Source organism: Oryctolagus cuniculus, chromosome 14 (assembly GCF_051225735.1).
Source record: "Oryctolagus cuniculus isolate XC-2025 breed Fujian yellow rabbit chromosome 14, ASM5122573v1, whole genome shotgun sequence".
Lineage (NCBI taxonomy): Eukaryota > Metazoa > Chordata > Mammalia > Lagomorpha > Leporidae > Oryctolagus > Oryctolagus cuniculus.
Window position 1 is genome coordinate 43,101,224 of NC_142880.1, and position 24,575 is coordinate 43,125,798.

Below are 24,575 nucleotides of genomic sequence, written 5' to 3' on the forward strand. Positions count from 1 at the left end.
TGCTTGACAAATATTTGTTGAGGAATTAATGCTGAATGCCAGGAAATGAGTTTCAATTGTCCTCAAATAATTTATTCAACATTCCATACATAGGAATGTTCTAAAATAAACCCCTGAGACTTTCTCATATTCCAGTACTTCATGACATCTATCAATTTTACCTCTATTTCTTCTTTGTATTTCAGAAGAGGGGCCTCCATGATATTCCTTAACTTAAAGGTTTCACTCCCCACATCCAGACTGTGCCCAGTGATGGCAGCTATCCTCTGCCAGTGCCGCTCCATCATGGCCTTACTGGCCATGTACTCCAGCAGTGGGCAACACTCGCTGAAATCATCGATCATCTTCTTCAGGTCCAAGAAAGCCTGCCAGTCCTTCAGGGCCCTGGGCAGCTTCCGACACCTATACAGGGAAACCAGTGTAAGCGGCCACTCTGTTCCGAGCCCAGCCCTCTCATGTCCCAGACTGACTGCTAGCATTTGGGTCAGAAACAGTCTCTTCAAATACTCTTCTCATTTTTTAATTTCCTCACCCCAGCTATATGTTGATATAATACAGTGACTCATAAGGGAAATTTCATATTACAGGACATTGCTTCTCCCAGATAGTAATCATTTTTCCATTGTCCTCTCACAATTACCCAGATGGAGACATTATAGGCAACTTTCAGACTTTCAGCCAAAATATACAATGAATGACCCCCCATCTTCATTGTATTCAACACTTAAAACAATGTTAAAAATAATCATTGTGGTCTTTCTTTCATTCCAGGAAATCATCTAACTCAAACTTGAAATGTTTGATAAGTACAATGTAAACAGCAACACCCCCTGAGCTTCAGGAAAGCCCCTGAAGACACGCATCCAGGTTTAAAGGATGTTCCTGTCTCACCATGTACACATGGGGGTCATTAGTGAAAGCTGTTGACAAGGATGATGTCAACAGACAGCAACAATGCAGCAAGATGTACTGCAAAACATCTGGAGTGAAAAATACCTTGGCAGCACGTCAAAGAAGACAGCATCTTAAGTTAAACAGCTCGGTGGGGGGGGGGGGGTCTAAACATTTAAATTCTCACCTGTTCTGGAACTCTAACAGTTCACTGTTAATTTTTTCAATATTCACTTCTGACCAAAGAACATCGTGATAACTGTTTACAGTTTCTATGACACTGTTATACAGACTGTATATTTTCTGAAGAAGATTTAGTTGCTTCTTTATTTCAAGAAGCTGAGGATACTGTGTAACAGGAAGGCCAAAAAGTTCTTCTCCTCCAGTATAGGTGATATATTTCCGGTAGATGTTATCAAATTGATTCTATTATAAACACAAGTGACATCACTTGAGAATGATTCGTACATAAACAAATATATAAGTGCAAATAAAACATCATTGGTGGGAATTATGACCTAAAGGGTTAAACTACCAGTTGGGGTGTCTGCCTCCCATACCAGAGTACCAGTTTTAGTCCTAGCTACTCAGTGCTTCCAATACAACTTCCTGTTAATGTGCCTGGGAAGCAACAAATGGCCCAAATACTTGGATTTCTGCCACCTGCATGGGATAACTGGATGGAGTTCCTGGATCCCGGCATCTGCCTGGCCCAGGCCTAGCTGTCACTGGCATTTGGGCAATATACCATTGGAGGGAAGACCAATATCTCTCCCTCCCTCTCTCCCTCTCTCTCTCTCTCTCTCTCTCTATATATATATATATATATACATATAAATATACATATACATATCTGTGTGTCACTCTGCCTTCCAAATAAATAGCTATTTCTTAAAAAATAAAAGAAAAGAAAATCTTGGCAAACAAGTAAGCATGTATGATCTCTGGACACATGCAAACAGCAGTACTAAGTGGTAATAAATAATTCCTAGAAGACATCTCTAATTGTAACCATACCAAATCATACTTTTAAAAGTAAAATTATATATTCTGCAATAAACATTTCTCTTTGTAAAAGAAAGTATATATGCATTTAAAATATAATAAGGTTTTCACTATTTAGCAGATCATAAAAACCAAAAAGATTACCTGAAATATGATAAGCCTATCATTGGCTTCCTGTGGTTTCAAGCCGCTAGCCATTGGACCATTCTAAAGCAAAAGGTTGACATAACATAAGACAAAATGTTTGCATACAGATATCATGAACACAAAGTATCTGAATATTAAAGTTAGTCTCTATCCATGTCATACAATATAATAGGAAAAAGTTTTTCATTTCTAAAAAAGGCCTCAGGAACTTATTTGGAAATATTTTTCAAGTTTAAAAAATCAGGCTAATGCCACAACTTTCAAAAGTTAAGAAATTTTGAAAATTAAAAATATTTACTACTATTTACCTTTTAGGTGACACAGGCAAAGATGGATCAATGAAAAGTGTTCATAATGTTTAATTTTGAACTAAAACATGTATATCTGATAACTTACAGATCTTGCCATTCTAATATCTTTTTGAAAAAAGTGTCAATATTACAACCAGGTTTCTCCATATTAGAACACCTTAATCATCTGGATTTCTATGTTTCTTCATCCATGAAGTTAGTACATGGATCCAATCTCCTAACTTTCTTAGTTCTGTGCTTTGTTTTGCTACTAGTTTATAGGTACAAATTATATTATATATTCTACATAGTCCCATTCTGCAACACATTAAGACTCTAAATGGATTTATTTACGCAACATGTTCCCACTAGGTGATTCTTCCCTGAAAACCATCAGTATAATTAAAAGATGAACACAGCTGGGGCTGAGCAACATCTGTCTGGTCTAGCACTGTCTCATCAGCACCAAGGACAGCACCCGGCACAGGCTGGGAGCTCTGTTATTTGTGGAATTAGGGAATGCTGTGGAAAGGGGGACTGTACAATCAACAGCTTCCATAGAGATCAATGGTATCATAGGAACAGATATTTTAAATCCCTCATTTTCTGCTGAAATTGTTCTGTATGAACTCTAAGGGAAAGTGATTATGAAAGAAAAAGTCTTTGCTGTCATGAAAGTAAAATGCCCATTCCTATGAAATTCTTAGGAAATTTCATGGAATTTGACAAGATTTTTAAATAACAATAATAATCTGCATAGTCTATTAAATTCTGGAAACACACACAGAGAAAGCCAGAGTCATACCAAATCATAGTCCAGATAAAACTGGTGACAGTCCTGCAGGAAGACTTCTACAGTGCTAATAAGTTCTTTTCTGAAACTGGGCTGCAGTGAGACCAATTCATTCTGTACTTCACTGGCACGGGCCAGAAGTTTTTCCCATGCATAATGCAGAGTATCAACTTTGTCCATCTCTTCCTTTGCTATTAGAAGTCCATATTTATTAAGCAGAGCATAAGATTCCTACACAAAAGAAGAAAAACTTAATCTCTGCCAGTCAGATGAAGAAATCCACACATGGTCATTTATTAAAGCATTAGATTGGAGAGCCAGAAAGACAGTGAAACTACTCTGGGAATTCAAGTTATTTCACTTGAAAACTGCAAGAGTTTAAATGAGCAGCCAAGCCACTCAGCTTTTGTTTCCTCATCTGTAAGATAAGAAAATTCTCTAGGTGTTTCACAGGAACTTTGTATCAAAAACTATAATTTTAAATGGATTTTGAAAAACATAAACCATTTTGCAAATAAAAGATATCTTTTCTCAGACTCCCAAATTATATTTGAAGACTGTGTAATTACATAAATTAAAAACATAAAGCAATTTGCCTCCTAATATGAGAATAATGAAATAAATCAGGGTTTTTAATTCAGTCCTACTTCACTTTGTTGACAAGAAGTTTCAATTTTGAGACAAAACAGGGTGCTTGTGATCAAAGTTTGGGCCAGGTAATTGGCTTTAGCATGAAAAAATCTTGGATCACTCTTATGGCTAAAATTTAAAATCAGGCAGAGTTTGGTTTTCATGAGAAAGGGTTTTCCCTAAGCATTCATGTCCTCTCTTCTCACCATTGCTTCTCCTCATAGAGGTGGAATGAGTAATATGATCGTTGACTTGGGAGGGGGAAACTACTGATTTAGGAAAACATAGCCCAGTGCCCCTCCCTTTCTTCCTTCTTTCTCCATAGAGATATGCATGTGGTCTGCACCTTAGTACCACAATTAGGATCAGGGCAACAGAGCCATTTGTAGTTTTCCAGTGTTGCCTCTGATGGATGTTGTAGTATGACATTCCTGGGATTTCCTACTCACAAACCCATAGTGTGTGTGTGTGTGTGTGTGTGCATGTGCATGTGCATCATCTACACACATGCAAACACACCTGTCTAGGAAGAAGGAGAAGTATACTAATTCAAGTCTCTCAAGTAAGTTCTACCAGTAATAAAGGTCATATTTTGATACTGACCCTTTTTCTCTAATGTTATCTTAACTCCCAGGTAGGAGAAAACAAGATTATCAGTTACTGCACCTCCTCTTCAAACTCAAGGATCTCCCCTCAGCCTGCACAAAGAAAGAGCTCTGTGATGTTTCAATGCTAAAAAAAAAAAGCATGATGGAACCAGTGATTCCCCTGGCCCAACACAACAAACATGTGACAATATATACCATTTCCACAGTAATGTGAAACTTTTCTCTTTTTTAGTTTTATTTATTTACTTATTTATTTGAAAGGCAAAGTTAGAGAGAGGCAGAGGCGGAGAAAGGGAGAGGTCTTCTATCCACTGGTTCACTCCCCAAATGGCAGCTATGGCCAGAGCTTGGCCGATCCATAACGAGGAACCAGGAGCTTCTTCCATGTCTCCCACATGGATGCAGGGGCCCAAGGATTTGGGCCATCATCAACTACTTTCCCAGGTGCATTAGCAGGGAGCTGGATTGGAATTGAAGCAACCAGGACTTGAACAGGCACCCATATGGAATGCCAGAACTGCAAGCGGAAGCTTTACCCACAATCCCATGGGATATGTACACTATGGAATGCTACACAGTGGTAAAAAAAAATGATGTAATCCTGTTTTTCACAACAAAATAAATGCAACTGGAAAATATTATACTTTGTGAAATAAGCCAGTCCCAAAAAAGACAAATACCATATGTTCTCCCTGATCTTTGGCAACTAATAGAGTACCTAAAAGGTAATCTATAGAAATGAAATTGATACTTTGAGATGCAATGACTTTGAACAGTCCTTCTCTCAACTGTTGAGTAACAGTTTTTTGTCTTCATACTATTTGTTAAACTCTTTACTTAGTGTATGATTAGTCTTATGTGCATAAAGTTAATTAAAAATATATCTTAGTAGAAAATAAGAATGGGAATAGGAGAGGGAGGAGAAAGAAGGGTTAGGAGTAAAGGTGGGAGGGAGGGTAGGGTGGGAAGAATCACTGTTCCTAAATTTGTACTTATGAATTGCATGAAGTTTGTATACCTTAAATAAAACATTTCCAGCTTAAAAGAAAAAGAAGCTTTTCAAAATTCAAAGAGGGACTCAGAAACTGTGAGGCTATAGTCTGATCCTTACCATCAGAGTCTAAGTCCAAGTATTTGAATTAAGATGAAACAGAGAGATGACATCTTTACATCTGGAATTTCTTCAATGTTACAATTATACTAGTTTCACTTCAAAGAATTATTACAACAGTTCTTCACAAAGTTCATGGCAAACAATTAAGTGGGTTTTTTTTTTTTACAAAAATACTTTGAAATCCATGCATGGCTTTTTCATAATACACATTTTCATGAACTTTTAAAAGACCCTTTGTATAGTGAACCACTTCTGATAAGACATTTTCATCTGTTAATAAAATAGTATCAGGCAATATAAAAACAAAAGTGGTGTGGGGCCAGTGCTGTGGTGCAGCAGGTTAATGCCCTGGCCTGAAGTGCCAGCATCCCATATGGGCACTGGTTCGAGTACCGGCTGCTTCACTTCCAATATAGCTCTCTGCCATGGCCTGGGAAAACAATAGAAGATGGCCCAAGTCCTTGGGCCCCTGCACCTATGTCAGAGACCTGGAAGAAGCTCCTGGTTCCTGGCTTCAGATCGGCACAGCAGTGGCCATTGCAGCCAATTGGGGAGTGAACCATCAGATGGAAGACCTCTCTCTTTCTCTCTGCCTTTCCTCTCTCTGTAACTCTGACTTTCAAATAAATAAGTAATTTTTTTAAAAAAGTGATATGCCACACTGACCAAGATGCGTGACTTCATTAGCCCTCAGTCTCCTTATATAGAAAGCAAGGGCTGTTGTAGGATGAAATGAGTTATGTATGAACGCTGTTGATGCCCATCCAGCTCCTGTTCATCAGATGGCATTCCTATCCATCACCTCTTGGTGTTGGCTGTAAGAACCACAGCTGCTCCCTTCCTTCGAAAATTGTCCTCAGATGGATGGCAGTCTCGTCACGGGGAGATGATAGTCCATAATCCCTGAGCAATACCCCTGGCCTCAAGCTAGGCCAATTGTGTGGTTCCATTCATGTTATTGAGTTTCCCACGGATCAGGCTGAGATCAATGTATGGCTGAGACCAGGTTCCTGTTCCCTTCAGTCCCCTTTTCCAATGAGCACTTGTCAATCAATCACTTGTATAGACACTCTCATCTCAGGTTCTGCTCTTGTGATCTTTAAGTAACATGTTAAGGATGAGGATTGGACCCTGGAAGACCTCCCATAAGTTAAGTGTTAGGCATCACTACTGCTGAAATCATGGCTCTTAGATTTAGTACCCATTTGTCACACTAGTCCAGACCTGGCCAACACTTCAGATTTTATCATCCATTATGTAGGCTTATTTCTGCAGTGACCAGGTAAGAATCAGTTACCTCAATAGGTCCCACTTGAAAGTCAATGAAGATTTGCTGCTCCCGGATTTCTTTCAGCGTTGCCATTGCAATCCGAATATCATCTAGGTCTTTAATTGGACGATTCAGTTTCTTACTGAATTCTTCAACAAGGGTAAAAATGTTTTCCATCTCATTCCTGTATTTTTTATTACAGTGACGCCCTATGACAACCATCCAGGCTTTTGTCTCAGCAGTCAGAGCAAACTTCAAGTCAGCTGTAAAACACAAATGCCCAGAGTTCAGTTTGAAGACCCTGAGCCAGTGGGAAAAGACACAGGAACATTGCTCACTAATAGTACTTACTTCACAGTTTACTACCCTCTAGCCATGAAAATGCAAACTGGAAACGGAAACATTTTTCCTTACTTGTTCATTTTATAAAACTTGTTTGTCATAACCATTCAAATGCCAACAACAAAATGCCAAGGAAAAAAAGTTATACTATCAAAACTTTCCAAGATAAGACTCAAAGTTTATTATTGTCAGTTGGTAAATAAAGTTTTAATTCAAAGTATAACAGACTCATGCCTTTTCTCTGAATTGGCCTTTGTTTTTCAAGGGTTAGCCACAAAGCATGCAAAATACTGCAGAATAAATAATTAAAACACGATCAATCTTTAAGAGAGCTAGAATTCACTGGGATACTAGTCTAGGTAAAGAATCAAAGCAACCCTGTTGAATTGATGTGACTGAGAGAAAAGGAACCAACCTGTATACAGAGCAATGGAACCCACAGAGATGTACTCAGGCTCTGCATTAATCTCCTGCTCTAGGTTCTGGAAATAGAGAATCTGGGATTCAAACTCAGAAAGCAAGGGATTGTTCATGATAAATGTCCTAATGGTTTCTTCTTTCTCCTTTTGCCAAATGTGATTATAGCTTTTGAAACAGTCCATTGATGTAATAACTTCCTAGAAGAGAAATAACAACAAATTTGTGTTGAGAAGAAAGAATTGGAAAAGCTATCCTGACAGAAGTGAATATTTCCCAATTGCTAGTGGCTCCCATAGATTTACAAAAATGCTTAGTGAACTATGTGCTTAGTTGGAAATGCCACTGAACTTAGACTCTGAATAATGGTGTGGACATGAATTCAGGGCCAGCAATAGTTTCAGTGTCAGCATCCCTGATCTAAGGGAGAGAAGCAGAAACTAGAAGAAAAAGAGTCCACAAAGACCCTTGTGTACAGGGCCATCATTATTAGCACCAGACCATAGGTTGAAAACCAGTTTAAGATCATACCAGGAGCCGGCGCCATGGCTCAGTAGGTTAATCCTCTGCCTGCGGCGCCGGCATCCCATATGGGTGCTGGTTCTAGTCCTGGCTGCTCCTCTTCCAATCCATTTCTCTGCTATGGCCTGGGAAAGCAGTAAAAGATGGCCCAAGTCCTTGGGCCCCTGCACCCATGTGGGAGACCGGGAAGAAGCACCTGGTTCCTGGCTTCAGATCAGTGCAGCTCCGGCCGTTGTGGCCATCTGGGGAGTGAAGCAACAGAAAGAAGACCTCTCTCTCTGTCTCTTCCTCTCACTGTCTATAACTTTACCTCTCAAATAAATAAAAATCTTTAAAAAAAACATACCACAGGACTGGGATTATAAGGAAAATAACTGTGAGATCACTCCACCCCTTCCCCAGATCTCCTCCAAGATTCTTCATTGTTTGAACCCACTGGAAGTATCAATGGGAACCTATTGACATGTTGGCTAAGTTCAGAAAGTCATAGGGTGAAGAGGCAAACAGAAGATAGCCAGCATCAAATCCCAATGGAAGATTTCATGGAATGGCTTAAAATGTGTATTTATTGGAAAAGAATTAACATCTGTATAATACTGTAACATTATACACATGTTCATATCTTCCAATCTTTTTCAAAAATTCCCTTAAATTTTACAGTAATCTTCAGAGAGATCCCACACATTTCTCATTATATATGTTCCTAATGTTTTACAATGATATTCTTATTATTTTCTACTATGATGTTTTGAATATTTTATTTTATTTAAATTATACAAATTTTATATATTTCATATATACAGATTTAGAAACAAAGTGAGGTTTCCTCTCCCTCTTGGCCACCTTTCAACGCTTCCCTCCACCTGATTCCCATTCTTAATTTTTACAATGAAATATTATCGCTTCACTTAGTGATCATATAGTTAGCCCTACTCTAAGTAGAGGAGTTCAGCAAATAGTATGAAGGGAAAGAAAACAAAACAAAACAAAGCAAAACTAAACAAAAGATCACTACTCAATGGAAGAGACTAGGGTTATAAAGAATTACCCATTCTCCAAATTATTTTTTACTATTTCTGTAACTGGACATGGGTGGTATTCAAGTTTTAAAAATTTATTCTCAAACGGTAGAGTTAGAAACATACCAGGGGATTCCAATTCAATCCCATCAAGGTGGCATGTACCAATGCCATCTCCCTAGTCCAAATGATCAATTTCTGTTCACAATTGATCATAATGATAGGACTAAGAACCAAAGGGATCACATAAACAAGAATAGTGTCTGCAAATACTAGCTGATAGAATAAAAAAGGGAGAGAATGATCCAATATGGGAAGTGAGATACACAGCAGACCCATAGAATGGCAGATGTCCTAAACAGCATTCTGGCCTCAGAATCAGCCCTTAAGGCATGCAGATCCGGCTGAAGAGCCCATGAGAGTATTTCAGGCATGGAAAGCCAAGACACTCTGGGGGGAAAAAAAAAAACTAAATGAAAGATCTCCGCAAGTGAGATCCCAGTGGAAAGAACGGGTCATCAAAGAAGGAGGTACCTTTCTCTGAAGGGAGGAGAGAACTTCCACTTTGACCATGGCCTTGTCTAAATATGATCAGAGTCGGTGAACTCAGGGGGCTTCCATAGCCTTGGCAGCTCATGACAAGAGCCTAGGGTGATTACTGAGGCCATAAACAAGAGTGTCAATTTGTTAAGTCAACAACAGGAGTCACTGTGCACTTACTCCTCATGTAGGACCTTTGTCCTTAGTGTGCTGTACATTGAGATTTAATGCTATAACTAGTACTCAAACAGTATTTTTCACTTTATGTTTCTGTGTGGGAGCAAACTGTTGAAATCTTTACTTAATGTATGCTAAACTGATCTTCTGTATATAAAGAGAATCAAAAATGAATCATGATGTGAATGGAAGGGGAGAGGGAGTAGGAAAGGGGAGGGTTGCAGGTGGGAGGGATGGTATGGGGGGGAAGCCATTGTAATCCATAAGCTGTACTTTGGAAATTTATATTCATTAAATAAAAGTTTAAAAAATAAAATAAATTAATTAAAAATATTTTTATGAATTAAAAAAATTATTCTTTAATAAAACAGTCTAGTTTGCTACCAATTGTGCCTCTTTAAGAAATGGCTCACCCACCATTGGTAAATAGGGGATGGAGTCCATTTAAGAGGAGATCACGTTATGAAATGTTATATATCCCAGCATTTTGTTTTGCACCAGCTACAGTAGGAAACCACAGGAGAGCAGTCCTGTGTGCCATGCCCCCACTAATCAGTCCTTTTTGGATCAATGTGGTCATGACTTTCTCTTGAGAATGTTCTTTGCATACCTGATTTCTTTATATTTTATCATTGTTTCCACTTAGCACCCACAACTGCTCCTTGTACCACCTTCCACCAAACTGTTTTCACACTTTTATAAAGTTCTATAATTACTGTGGTATTACTGAACATGTGAATATTTTTCTATGATTGCTACTTTTAAATTTTTACTATGATTATTATTGTTTCTGTTACTACTGTGCTTACAAAATTGTCTCAATTCTGAATATATGACTCAACTCTGTTTTTCTCATATTCCTATATTAATGTGCAACTTTGCAAAACAGGAGAATTTTCAGAAACATGCCTGCAATTATCTTTCAATTGACAATGAATTTAACTCTCATCAGACCATAATTTCATTCAGATTAGCCTCTTGGATTTACTTGGTAGATAATCATATCATCAACAAATAATTTGTATTAACAAATACACTTATGAATAGATCTGTATGATGTTGACATGCATTCCAGGAATGTATTGAAATATCACACAGATATATTCATAATTTTAAGACAGTTTGGAGCATGAATCTCAAATTATTGAAAACTCCTGATATAGACAGAATTCCAGAATTCTGAGCTCTTTCAACATCCAAGAGTTTACAATATTAAGAATTTACCCTAACAACTTCTTCAGAACAAAGTAAAAAAAATCAATAAACAGGGCCGGCGCCGCAGCTCACTAGGCTAATCCTCCACCTGCAGCACCAGCACCCCGGGTTCTAGTCCCAGTTGGGGCGCCGGATTCTGTCCCAGTTGCTCCTCTTCCAGTCTAGCTCTCTGCTGTGGCCCGGGAGTGCAGTGGGGGATGGCCCAAGTGCTTGGGCCCTGCACCACCATGGGAAACCAGGAGGAAGCACCTGGCTCCTGGCTTTGGATCAGCGCAGCGCACCGGCCGTAGCGGAGATTTGGGGAGTGAACCAACGGAAGGAAGACCTTTCTCTCTGTCTCTCTCTCTCACTGTCTAACTCTGCCTGTCAAAAAAAAAAATCAATAAACAGAGTGCAGAGACAACAAACAGAATGGGAAAAATACTTGAAAACTATTCATCTGACAAAGGATTAATGTACAGAATATGTAATGAACTCAAAAATTCATCAATGAAAGAACAAGCCAGTCAAGAAATGAGCAAAGCATCTGAATAGACATTTCTTAAAAGAAGAAATACAAATTGGAGACAAATATATTTTAAAAATGCTCAGTGGCCGGCGCCATGGCTCACTAGGCTAATCCTCCGCCTTGTGGTGCTGGCACACCGGGTTCTAGTCCCAGTCAGGGCACCGGATTCTGTCCCGGTTGCCCCTCTTCCAGGCCAGCTCTCTGCTGTGGCCAGGGAGTGCAGTGGAGGATGGCCCAAGTGCTTGGGCCCTGCACCCCATGGGAGACCAGGATAAGTATCTGTCTCCTGCCATCGGATCAGCGCGGTGCGCCGGCCACAGCACTCTAGCCGCAGCGGCCATTGGAGGGTGAACCAACGGCAAAGGAAGACCTTTCTCTCTGTCTCTCTCTCTCACTGTCCACTCTGCCTGTCAAAAAATAAAAAAAAAAAAAAATGCTCAGTATCACTAGCCGTCATGAAATTCAAAACCACAATGAGATATCATCCCACACCAGTTTGAACAATTGTTATCAAAAAACAAAAAATATAACTCTATGAATTTAATGATACTTCCCTTCCTCCCTCTCCCTTTCTTTTTTAACCTTGAGATAACAATTTTTAATTTACATTATAGCCAAAGGCTTCATGTTCCACTAATTAAAGAGTTCAACAAGAAGTAAAAAGCCCATAGTTCAGCAGGAATATAAGCAAGAGTTATAAATGAAAATATATCCATTTTACTCATATAAAGTAAAATTTTACAGTAATCACAGATCATTAGAACTATGTTATATTCTTTGAATTGTTCCTGAATCACATCAAATCTATTCTCTTTGTATTAATATCACATTAACATGAGAATTGCATTGTAGTAATTATACATTTGCTGTGACCATGAGAATCTAATAACTAATAAATTCCTTTAAAATAACAAATAAATAAAACAAAAAGACAAGATACAAGAAGTAAAAAGGAAATAAATAAATAACAAATGCTGGTGAGGATACATACAAAAGGATAGACTTACACACCATTGGTAGGAAGGCAAACTAGTACAGCTGCTGTAGAAAAAAAGTATCCACGTTCCTCAAAAACCTAAAAATAGATCTATCATCTGACTCTCCCACTTCTGGGTATATATCCAAAGGAAGTGAACCATCATATGAAAGAGATACCTACATTGTCATGTTCATTGCAAGACCATTCTCAATAGACAAGATATGGAATCAACATAGGTGTCCATCAATGCATGAATGCAGAAAAGAAATTTTGGTATATATAAATATATTATACATGAAATGGAATATTATTCATCACTTTAAAATTTAAATTATGACATTTAGAGCAAAATGGGTAGAACTAGAGGTTATTAAGCAAAGTGAATTAAGCCAGACACAGAGACACAAATACTGTATGTTCTGTCTTGTATGTGAAAGCTTTTTTAAAAGGTCAATATGAACTCAGAATAGTGTTTACTGGAGACTGGGAGTGGGCAGTACACAGAAGTGATTGAGGGGGATGTGGAGAGGCAGATAAGGGCACCAAAGCACAGTTAAATAGAAGTAGTAGGTTCTGCTGGCCCACAGCACAGGGGTGGGGCAGCCATAATTACAATATTGGATTTATACTGCACAAAGCACTGCAGGAGAGGAGCTGGTAGGCTCTAAGTATTGAAGAAGGGTCTGGAGATAGGGATGCTGATTGCCTAATTTGTTCAGTTTATATTGCATGCATGTATTGAAACATTGCACTGTGCCTCAGAAAAGTGCACAGTGTAACATGTTAATCAAAAACATTTTAATTACATAAAAAGAATACACTCTAAATAAGTTTTAGACTCTTGCCTATAACCATGACTATTTATTAAACTAGATTGTATTAGGATAGAAGCAACCTAGACCTTAATGGAAAAATTACATGGACGACATATGCAGAGCTGTTCTCTTCAAGTTACTCTAATTACCAAGGTTATGTAGTTTGTTCAGTCCAGCAGTGTTTACAGGAGAGGCAGTTTTACAAGTTGATAGCCAACTTATAGATGTGTTGAATGTAGGCTTCTTTTATCTTCTAATCCAATCAGCCATGGCAAGAGAAAAGGGGCAGGGATCCTAGGATTTTCTTGTGGTTCTGACAGAATCATTCAGAAGGAAGTGTGGCTCTACAGAGCTGACCAAGTCCAGAACTATTATTAAGTGTTAATACATTCTTTCAGAAATGCAATAAATGTGAATTCTATTTATTAAACTATTTCCATAAATGTGGAAAAATTCTCAAGTCAGTTTAAGTACCAACCCTTTGTACTATTTTGAGAAGACTAATATCTGTTTATTTCCTTCATATTTCATAAAAATAAATGTAATAAAATGATACAAAGATAAGAATTTGGTTTCCAACAATATGTTGATTCAACTACTATGTCTTATCCCCTACATTTCCATAATAGTGGCTGATTTTACTGAGAAAGAAATAGACTTTACTACTGATTAATTTTATTATATTTTCTATGATTACTGAGATATTTGAAAATTTGAATGTTTATTATTCTCATAGAATACTTACCTTCATTATTTACTATAACCCCTGATAAATTAAGCATTGGGTAAGTATTTGTAAAATTATGCAAACACTGTCCCTGGGGAAAATTAAATACAGAACCTTCAATATATTAAAGAAGGAAAACTGGAAGTACATAACTACAGACTTCCAGTTCCCTCAAGAACACAACTGAAATTAAACTTGCTACTTCCTTGGATTGCTAGAATAATAGTAGTTCTTCAGGGTGCTTTCAAACAAATGTAATTCATTCTATCAAAATTGAGTAGTAAAAAAAATTAGTATGCAATAAGAGTTACTCCCTAAACATTGGAAAATACTTTTATGGAGCCAACAGGTTTTAGCGACAACGTGAATATACACTTTTTCTTAAATAAAAAATAATATTTTGGAGTTTTAAGTCTTGACATTACAAAGTGATCAATTTCAGTTCACAATTGATCATACTGATAGGTCTAAGAGTCAAAGGGATCACATAAACAAGACTAGTGTCTGATAATACTAACTGATAGAATAAAAAAGGGAGAGAACAATCCAACATGGGAAGTGGGATACACAGCAGACTCATAGAATGGCAGATGTCCTAAACAGCATTCTGGCCTCAGAATCAGCCCTTAAGGCATTCGGATCTGGCTGAAGAGCCCATGAGAGCATTTCAGGTACGGAAAGCCAAGACACTGTGGCAAAAAAATGACCTAAATGAAAGATCTCTGCAAGTGAGATCCCAGTGGAAACAACGGGCTATCAAAGAAAGAGGCACCTTTCTCTGAAGGGAGGAGAGATCTTCCACTTTGACTATGACCTTGTCTATATATGACCAGAGTTGGCGAACTCAGAAGGCTTCCATAGCACTGGCAACTCATGACAAGAGCCTAGGGAGATTACTGACACCATAAACAAGAGTATCAATTTGTTAAGTCAACAACAGGAGTCACTGTGCACTTACTCCTCATGTAGGATCTCTGTCTTTAATATGTTGTTCAATGTGAATTAATGTTATAACTAGTACTCAAATAGTATTTTACACTTTGTGTTTTGGTGTGGGTGCAAACTGTTGAAATCTTTACTCAATATATACTAAATTGGTCTTCTGTATATAAAGAGAATTGAAAATGAATCTTGATGTGAATGGGATGGGAGAGGGAGCGGAAGATGGGAGGGTTGCAGGTGGAAGGGAAGTTATGGGGGGAAAAACCCCATTATAATCCATAAGCTGTACTTTGGAAATTTATATTTGCTAAATAAAAGTTAAAAAAAAAAGTCTTGACTTTGAGAACAAATTTGCCTAAACAAAAAAGGAATAATTGAGGGAAAAACATTTTGGAAGACAAAGTAAACCTGTATTTACATCCATATCCAATGGAAGTCTGTATCGATAGTAACAATTTTTATATCTTTAGTTTTATCTAATTTTCTTGTGGCAACACAGGGGTTGTATTTAAAAAAATGTCTGTGTAGATTCCAAAAACGTTAACACCAAAATAAACTTATCTTTTAATTCCACTACTTCACTGTTTTTTTAATATACTCATTCACACATAGAAATTTTATCTGTCATTTTATAAGATTTACCTGACTATATAAATATTAAAAGTTAACTGTAAACCTTACCCTATTTCTAATACGTTTGTATCATTTCTTCCTTGCAGGTAAATTACAACATTAGATTGACTTATGATTTAGAACACATTAAATTTTTTGAAAGTTCATTTCATTTGTACAAAAAAAAGACTAAAAGCACTACACAGAACACAACATGAAAATATGAATGACAGTTACATTCTACAATGAAAGCTCTTCAATTAAACAAACATTTGCTCAACACGTACCTATGCCTTTAGCTGCTCACTGAAGGCATAGTAGGTAAGACTTGGGCTACAAGCAGGACAAGCCTGTGATGTTCAAAATCACACAGACACATGTTAGACCTTGCTACAAACCTTCTTGACGTACCTTCTTGGTTGAGTTGATGATTGTGCTAAGCACAGAGACTAATTTTACTATCTCTTTATTGTCAGAAATGTTCTTGTAATAGTTCTTGGTTTGCACAGGAATGGGTAAATTTACAGATGCTATCTCAAAGGTATCTAAAATTAAAAAAAGAAAAGTCTATGTTAGCATAGAGAACATATTTTTAAAAAATAAGAAGCTTTTCATAATATAGAATAGGGATTTCTTCTCCCTTATAAAAGCAACCCTAAAAATTGTCAACTTTTCAGGACTCTGGAAATTAACCAAAGCTTGCAACAATGTAAAAGTGCTTATTTGAGAAAAATGCTGGCTCTTGACAACAGTTGCAAGTTTTGTGGTGTTTAACTTGCTCTGTTCCCAGTACATCCTCTCTGCCTATGTGGTAGCCTTAAAAACCAGCAGCCCTGCAACCATCTTAGCTGTGGAAACCAATAGTCCAGAACTGTCACTGTTTGACGTGCCTGGAAGATACGCCCTGGTAAAGTCCCACTCCAACAATTTTTCTTTATTTGACTATTCAGAACTTATTGAGTGCAGAAAGCTCTGTCCACAAGGTATTTGAAAAAAATCAAGTGACAACTGCTTAATATCACAGCTACTTAAGACAATGATATTAGTTGGGACAAGTAATTTTGGCCAAAAAAAGTTAAATATCTGGGGAATGAGGTGTCTACAGAGAGCATTATAAATCCTTGATACATTCCTGGGGATCTAGAAGATTTACATACTTTGACAGAGCTATGAACATGCCCAGGAAAGACACACAAATGCCCCAGTGTTCCACTTCTGACTGAACCTAAGTCCTTGTACAATCAATAAATAACAACTTGGATAGTATTTCGGACTGTCTGAGCCTTCAGGGTTTTCCAACACACATATAGGCTATCTAAGAAAAGCAGATAAGACTTACTGGTTTAAAACATTAGCAGAAATCTGTGCAATCATTAGTTGACCACTAAACTAATGAGCCAGAAACTATAATAGCTAATACTGCAAGGAAAACAGATTTTATGAAATTAGTTCAGAAAATCAATGAAGGAAATACAGTAACAACAAACGCTGGGGGAAAGAGAACTAATTTTCAAGAGTTGGGACATGATCATTTTTATAATCGATTTTCAACAAAAAAAAATTGTGAGACATGCAAAGAAACATGGAAGTAGTGTCTATACACAGGAATGAAAGCAATCAATAGAAACTATACAAGAAGCCCAGACACTGGAACCACTAGACCAAGATTTTTAAACCAGCCATTACAGATACATTCAAAGAACTTCAGAAATCATATCTAAAGAATTAAAATATAAAGATTATACCTTACAAGATAGAGAATATCAATAACAAGACAGAAATATAAAAGAGAACACAGATTCCTAAGGTGAAAAGAACAAATGAAATGGAAATTCTCTAGTGGGGCTCAACAACAGCTTTGAGATGTTCAAAAACTCACTAGTGAATTTAAGCCCAAGTCACTTAAGACAGAGGCTGTTATTGTTTGGAGAGATCTTTATTTTTTTAGTATCAGTGTTTTATTCTAAGTACTAAATTTTATATTTTCTTTCACATTCATTCAGGTTTTTTTTTTTTTGAGAGACTGATTTTATATAAATATGGAGAGAGATCCCAGCAGATGCTATTATACTCCACAAATTCCTGTGGGAATTTGGGAGCCAGGAACTCAAGTCAGGTCCCCCACATGAGTGGCAGAGACCCAACCACTTGAGCCATCACCTGCTGCCTACCAGAATCTGCATTAGCAGGAAATTCGACAGCAGAACCAAGACTGAAACCCAGACATTCCAACATGGGATGTGAGCATCCCAGCTAGAAGCTTAGCCACTAAATCAAATGCCCACTTTCCAATTTACCATGTGATTCCTTCTGTGACTCATTGATCATCTGGGAATATATTTGATTTCTATATACTTATGATTTTCCTGAGTCTCCTTCTATTGTTGATTTTTAATTTCATTTCATACAAGGTCAAACGTACATTTTTTATTATTTCAATACTTTTAAACTTCACTTCAATACATCCCAAATTACAAGGACATTTTAGTGAAATAATTACAGAAAAATTCTTTAAGAAAGAAAGGGACATTCAATCCCATCAAGGTTGCATGTACCAATGCCATCTCACTAGTCCAAGTGATCAATTTCAGTTCACAATTGATCATACTGATAGGTCTAAGAGCCAAAGGGATCACATAAACAAGACTAGTGTCTGATAATACTAACTGATAGAATAAAAAAGGGAGAGAACAATCCAACATGGGAAACGGGATACATAGCAGACTCATAGAATGGCAGATGTCCTAAACAGCATTCTGGCCTCAGAATCAGCCCTTAAGGCATGCGGATCTGGCTGAAGAGAGTATTTTAGGCATAGAAAGCCAAGACACTCTGGCATAAAAAAAAAAAAAAAACTAAATGAAAAATTGAAAGATCTCTGTGAGTGAGATCCCAGTGGAAAGAATGGGCCATCAAAGAGGGGGTACCTTTCTCTGAAGGGAGGAGAGAACTTCTACTTTGACTATGGCCTGTCTAAATAAGATTGGAGTTGGTGAACTCAAAAGGCTTTCATAGTCTTGGCAACTCATGACAAGAGCCTCGGGTGATTATTGATGCCATAAACAAGAGTATCTATTTGTTAAGTCAACAACAGGAGTCACTGTGCACTTACTCCTCATGTAGGATCTCTGTCCTTAATATGTTGTTCAATGTGAATTAATGCTATAACTAGTATTCAAACAGTATTTTACACTTTATGTTCTGTGTGGGTGCAAACTGATGAAATCTTTACTCAATATGTACTAAATTGATCTTCTGTATATAAAAATAATTGAAAATGAATCTTGATGTGAATGAAATGGGAGAGGGAGCGGGAGACGGGAGGGTTGTGGGTGGGAGGGAAGTTATGGGGGGAAAAAGCCATTGTAATCCATAAACTGTACTTTGGAAATTTATATTTACTAAATAAAAGTTAAAAATAAAAAAGGGACATCCAAGTACAGGAGGCACATAGAACTCCCAATAGACATAACCAGAAAAGATCTTTACCATGACACATTGTAGTCAAACTCTCCACAATAAAACATAAAGAAAAGATTCTAATATGTGTACAAGATAAATACCAGATTACTTTCAGAGGATCTCCAATTAGACTCACAGTGGATTTCTCATTAGAAACCCTACAGGCTAGGAGAGAATGGCAAGATATATTCCAAGCTTTAAGAGAAAAAACTGTCAACCCAGAATATTGTAGCCAGCAAAGCTCTTACTTATGAATGAAGGTGAAATAAAGACCTTCCATAATAAAAAGAAATTAAAAGTATTTGTCACCACACATCTAGTCTTACAAAAGATGCTTAAGGATGTACTATACAAAGAAACACAGGCATGATCATCACTACAAAATAGGAAATCCAAACTAAAAAAATCGGAATATTTATGGAAAAATGGCAGTGCCAAGCTGTTACTTATTAATAGTCACCTTGAATATAAATGGCCTTAACTCACTAGTTAAGACTGGCTGAACAGATTAAAAACGGATTAAAAAACTATACCCATCTATCTGCTGCCTACAAGAAATGCTTCTCACCAGGAAAGATACTCGTAGACTGAAAGTGAAAGAATGCAGAAAGATATTCCATGCTAACAGAAACCAAAAAAGTGCTGGTGTAACCATCCTAATACCAGACAAAATAGATTTTAATATAAAAACAATTAAAAGAGACAAAGAAGTGCATTATGTAATGATTAAAGGCTCAATTCAACAGGAAGAAGTGACTATTAAACACATATACACCAAATTACAGGGCACCTGGCTATTTAAAAGAAATGTTAATGGGACTAAAGGCAGACATAGACTCCAATAGAATAGTAATGGTGGACTTTAATATGCCACTTTCAGCAGTGGACACATCAACCATACAGAAGATCAGCAAGGAAATAAGAGTCAATCAACACTATAGACCAAATGGATCTAACAACTATCTACAGAACTTTTCATTCTACAGATACAGAATACACATTCTTTTCACCTGTGCATGGAACTTTCTGCAGATAGACCATGTTCTAGGCCATAAAGCAAGTCTCAGTATGTTCCAAAAAATCAAAATCATACCATGCATCCTCTCTGACCACAATGGCATGAAGCTCAAAATCAACAACTCAGGAATCTCCAGAACATTTGCAAACACATGGAGATTGAACAACATTCTCTTGAATGAACAGTGGATCATAGAAGAAATCAAAAGAGAAATCAAAAAATTTCTGGAAAGAAATGAAGATGACAATACAACATAACAAAACTTATGAGATACAGCCATAGCAGTGTTAAGAGGAAAGTTTATAGCAATTGGTGCCCACATCAAGAAATTAGAAAGGGACCAAAAGAAAGAATTATCAATGCACCTCAAGCATCTAGAAAAATAACAGAAAAAACAAATCCAAAACTAGTAGGAGAAAATTAATCATTAAAATTAGAGAATAAACAAAATTGAAACCAAAAAAAAAATCAACAAAACAAAGAGCTGGTTTTTTGAAAAAATAAACAAATTTGACACACTATTGGCCCAATACTATTGCTCCAACTAACCAAAAAAGGGATGGAGAAGACCCAAATCCATAAAATTAGAGATAAAAAAGAAATGTAACAATAAACACCATAGAAATAAGAATCGTCAGAAATTACTACAAAAGAGCTGTATGCCAACAAATTGGGAAACCCAAAAAAAGCAAATAAAATACTGGACACATACAACTTAACTAAATTGAGCAATGAAGACATAGAAAACTTAAACAGACCCATAACCAAGACAGAAATTGAATCAGTAATAAAGACCCTCCCAACAACAACAACAACAAAAAGGCCAAGACTGGATGGCTCCACTGCTGAATTCTACAAGACATTTAAAGAAGAACTAACTCCAATTCCTCTCAATCTATTCAAAACAATTGAAAGAGAGGGAATCCTCCCAAATTCTTTGTATGAAGTCAGCATCACCTTAATTCCTAAAGCTCAAAAGGATAAAATAGAGAAATAGAAGTATAGACCAATTTCCCTGATGAACATAGACACAAAAATCTTCCACAAAATTCTAGCGAATCAAATCCAACAATACATCTCAACTTAAAATATAATTCTCTGTTGGAACATATTTTGAGTTTGAATTTTAAATAATTCTAGGAAATAAAACAATATTTATTTTTAAATAATAGAAAATTGAAATTCATACAGCATTAGCATGTGCTTTTTACCTTAAATTAATAATCAAATAATATTATAAGCTATGGTGAAATTTATTTTGAGATGTCTTTTTAAAATTTTTTGTTTATTTGTTTTAAAGACACAAAGAGACAGGCAAAGGGCTCATTCCTCAAATGCACCCAATAACCAGGGCTGGTGAGGCAGGAATTCAATCTGGATCTCCCACAGGGGTAGAAAAAATTTAGTTACAAAAGCCATCAGTGCTGCTTCCCAGGGTCTGCATTAGCAGAAAGCTGGAGTCAGGAGTCAAGAGCCGGGAATCAAACCTGAGTTTTCTGATGTGGAGCGTGAGTATCTTCACTGCCACACTAAATCAGTTCCCGTTTTTTGAACCTTCTTTATCCTCCTCACTAACATTATTTTAAAGAGGAACTTGCCTCCATTGTTTCCACATAGATATTTGGTTAGTCATCTCAGGGAAGATATACATCAACACAGTTATACAAGGCTTGCTGTTGTGGGGCTCATTAGAGATGGAATTAGGACAAATAACTTGAACATCTTATGTCCCTAATATTACTGAGTACAAATGAAAAATGTGGGTTATACAGCAAAAATCTCAGCCCACATAAGAGGTCCAAAAGATAGGTAGATTATGTGATTGTGATGATGAAATATTACTCTTTACCCAATGAAACTCAAATTTTGCCTCAGTTCTGATTATCACATTGGACCCATGGGAAGTAAACAGTATGTCATGGTGACATGAAAACATACAGATATTAATATTTTGCACACCTAAAATTTACCCATCGATTAATATTTTGATCTGAAATGATTTGAGAATTTTAGGGAGTGGGGAGGAATAAAAGAGGCCTTCAAAAAGCTTGTGAAAGTGCATATTATGAAAAACCTATGCATGGATTTCAAAATATTTTACACAAAACTGAACATCTTTTAATTCCACTTTTTTCTTTTTTTAGGTGCACAGGTTTTATTTGAATCATACTTGGGGTTTTAAGAATTTTCTTTTTTGTCTTTTTTTTATTTAATAAAGCTCCTGATCCATCTTCCACTGCTTTCTCAGCCCATAAACAGAGAGCTGGATCAGAAGAGGCGCAGATGGGACATCCCATATGGGATGCCAGCACTGCAGGCAGACAGCCTACTACACCACAGCACCAGCCACTGTAGATACAATTCTAAGAACATAATGATATTCTTTCCTCCCTCCCTCCCTTCCTCCTCCTTTTTTTTTTTTAAGAGATAATACTTTAAATTTACATTGCATTAAAAAGGCTAACAAGTTTAACAAGCAAAAAGACCCTAGTTTAGTGGGAATATAGACAATGGCTATAAACAATAATTGAGTGGGAAAATGACCATTTTACCCATAAACAGTAAATTTTAAAGTAATCACAGATTATTAAAACTAGAGTAATACAAATTTCTTAACCACTAGTTTCACAAAAGTAAAAAGAAAAGTTTTACAAAACTATATTTCAGCAATTCCACTTTTCTGCAAGCTTTACAAAGTGTTCTGATTCACTTGATTTGCAACAAATTTTTAAAAAACTAGAAGAATATTACCTTGAAGTTCATTTTCTCCCATTTCATCATCAGAATCACTATCCTCATTGTTCTGTGAAGCAGCCACTTTTCTTTCATGCATCTTTTTCTGCAATATAAAAGGATTTCTTCAGCTCCATCTGTAAATAAGTCAGCTTCCATAAGAAACAATGTCTTCCTCCCACACCCACCTTGGACAACAGCTCGCTGCTCCACTGTCGGACCCCCTTGGGCACACTGATGATGCACTCCACAGCTTTGTTCAGTGTCTGCTGTATGTCTTCCAGGGCAGGAGCCATGGCAATGTTGGGAATGGCCAGAGTGATGCTTGCCCGGAAAATGGGCACACTGCTCAGCTTCATCACAGACACACTGTTCCTGTCTGAGTTAACACAAACCAGGGAAGAATTAGTATTCGTAATATAAAACAGATCTTACTAAATTTTCATCAGAAAAATTAAAGTACCTAGAACAATATACAATAAATTTATAATCGAATAAAACTTGTTTAATGAAAAAATGGAAACTAATGAAATATCTAGTTTTGCTCAGTGTAACAGAGCAGTTCAGTAGAACCAAGCAATTTTCTGCTGACTACAATTGGTTGATACACTGTGCATAAAGAACCAGGCTTAATTACAAACTCTTACATAAAATGTCAAAGGTGACAGAGTCCAAATAACAGGATACAAACAAATTAGTTAAATGCAGAATAAGATAGCAAGGAATGGGTGCCAGCACTGTGGCTTAGCAGGTAAAGCTGCCGCCTGCAGCACTGGCATCCCATATGGGTGCTGGTTCCAGGCTTTGCTGCTCCACTTCAATCCAACTCCCCACTAATGCTCCCAGGAAAGTAGCAGAAGATGACCCAAGTCCTTAGGCCTCTGCACCCACATGGGAGATACAGATGTAGCGTCTGTCTCCTGGCTTCAGCCTGGCTCAGCCCTGGCCATTGCAGTCATTTGGGGAGTGAACCAGTGGATGGAAGAACTCGATCTCTCTCTCTGTGCCTCTTCCTCTCTTTAACTCTAACTTTCAAATAAAATAAACAAATCTTTTTTAAAAAAAGAAATAAATAAAAAGAATAATCACCAGAACAAGCCAAACTGAGAACAAAAATTCAGTCTGGAATTTCAAATAAAACATATGACTTTCCTAATATGTGTTTAATCAGAATGCAAAGGAATCAAAAAACAGAAAAGAAACTGTAACTCATCATTCATATTGAGGGGGCTTTTAAAGTTGGATATAGATTGTAAGTGTAGGTATACAGATATGGGCGTATGGTATATGTATGTGTGTGTGTCATAATTTATATCATTGGAATTACCTATAATACATAAAGTTGAAAATCAAATGAGATTTAATATTTAGTATATCGACCAACATTTGATCACTTCTAACAGCAACCTTGTGTTGATGAAAAGGAGTATCTTCCATTCTGAAGTGAAATGAAACACCATAAACATGGTACCATACAAAAAATTCTTTTAAAATGTCCATTTTTATTTATCAACATTTCCTCAATATTAAATATGTTTTCCCTTAAATGTCAGTATTTAAAATAAATAAGAATTTATTATACTTTTGATGCTTTAATTAATCGTTCTTATTTCTTATTTTTTTTATCCTTTTTGAGAATGTTCGTACTTTGGTGGATTTTTGTGGTCAACCTGAGGAACTCAACACCTAGTTCTGAACTATGCAAGGAAGAGATGATGGTTTAGAGGAAACTGACTGGGAAGTACTAGGTTGACGTGAAAATAGTAAAACAAGTGCTGATTTGAAGAGTATGGCATTAA

The 24,575-nt window shown here is 36.8% G+C and overlaps 1 protein-coding gene across 3 annotated transcripts in view; it reads right to left on the bottom strand.

Annotated features, from left to right (window-relative positions):
- Positions 1 to 24,575, bottom strand: part of DNAH5 (dynein axonemal heavy chain 5) — a 319,159-nt gene that overhangs the window by 167,685 nt on the left and 126,899 nt on the right. For all 3 annotated transcript variants that reach the window (XM_051853566.3, XM_089312625.1, XM_089312626.1), the window contains exons 20-28: positions 22,965 to 23,155; positions 22,795 to 22,882; positions 15,975 to 16,108; positions 7,506 to 7,707; positions 6,776 to 7,011; positions 3,139 to 3,357; positions 2,041 to 2,103; positions 1,079 to 1,317; positions 162 to 402 (exon numbers count right to left, since the gene is read on the bottom strand). In XM_051853566.3, coding sequence (XP_051709526.3) covers positions 162 to 402; positions 1,079 to 1,317; positions 2,041 to 2,103; positions 3,139 to 3,357; positions 6,776 to 7,011; positions 7,506 to 7,707; positions 15,975 to 16,108; positions 22,795 to 22,882; positions 22,965 to 23,155 — 1,613 coding nt within the window. The remainder of the gene's footprint in view (positions 1 to 161; positions 403 to 1,078; positions 1,318 to 2,040; positions 2,104 to 3,138; positions 3,358 to 6,775; positions 7,012 to 7,505; positions 7,708 to 15,974; positions 16,109 to 22,794; positions 22,883 to 22,964; positions 23,156 to 24,575) is intronic.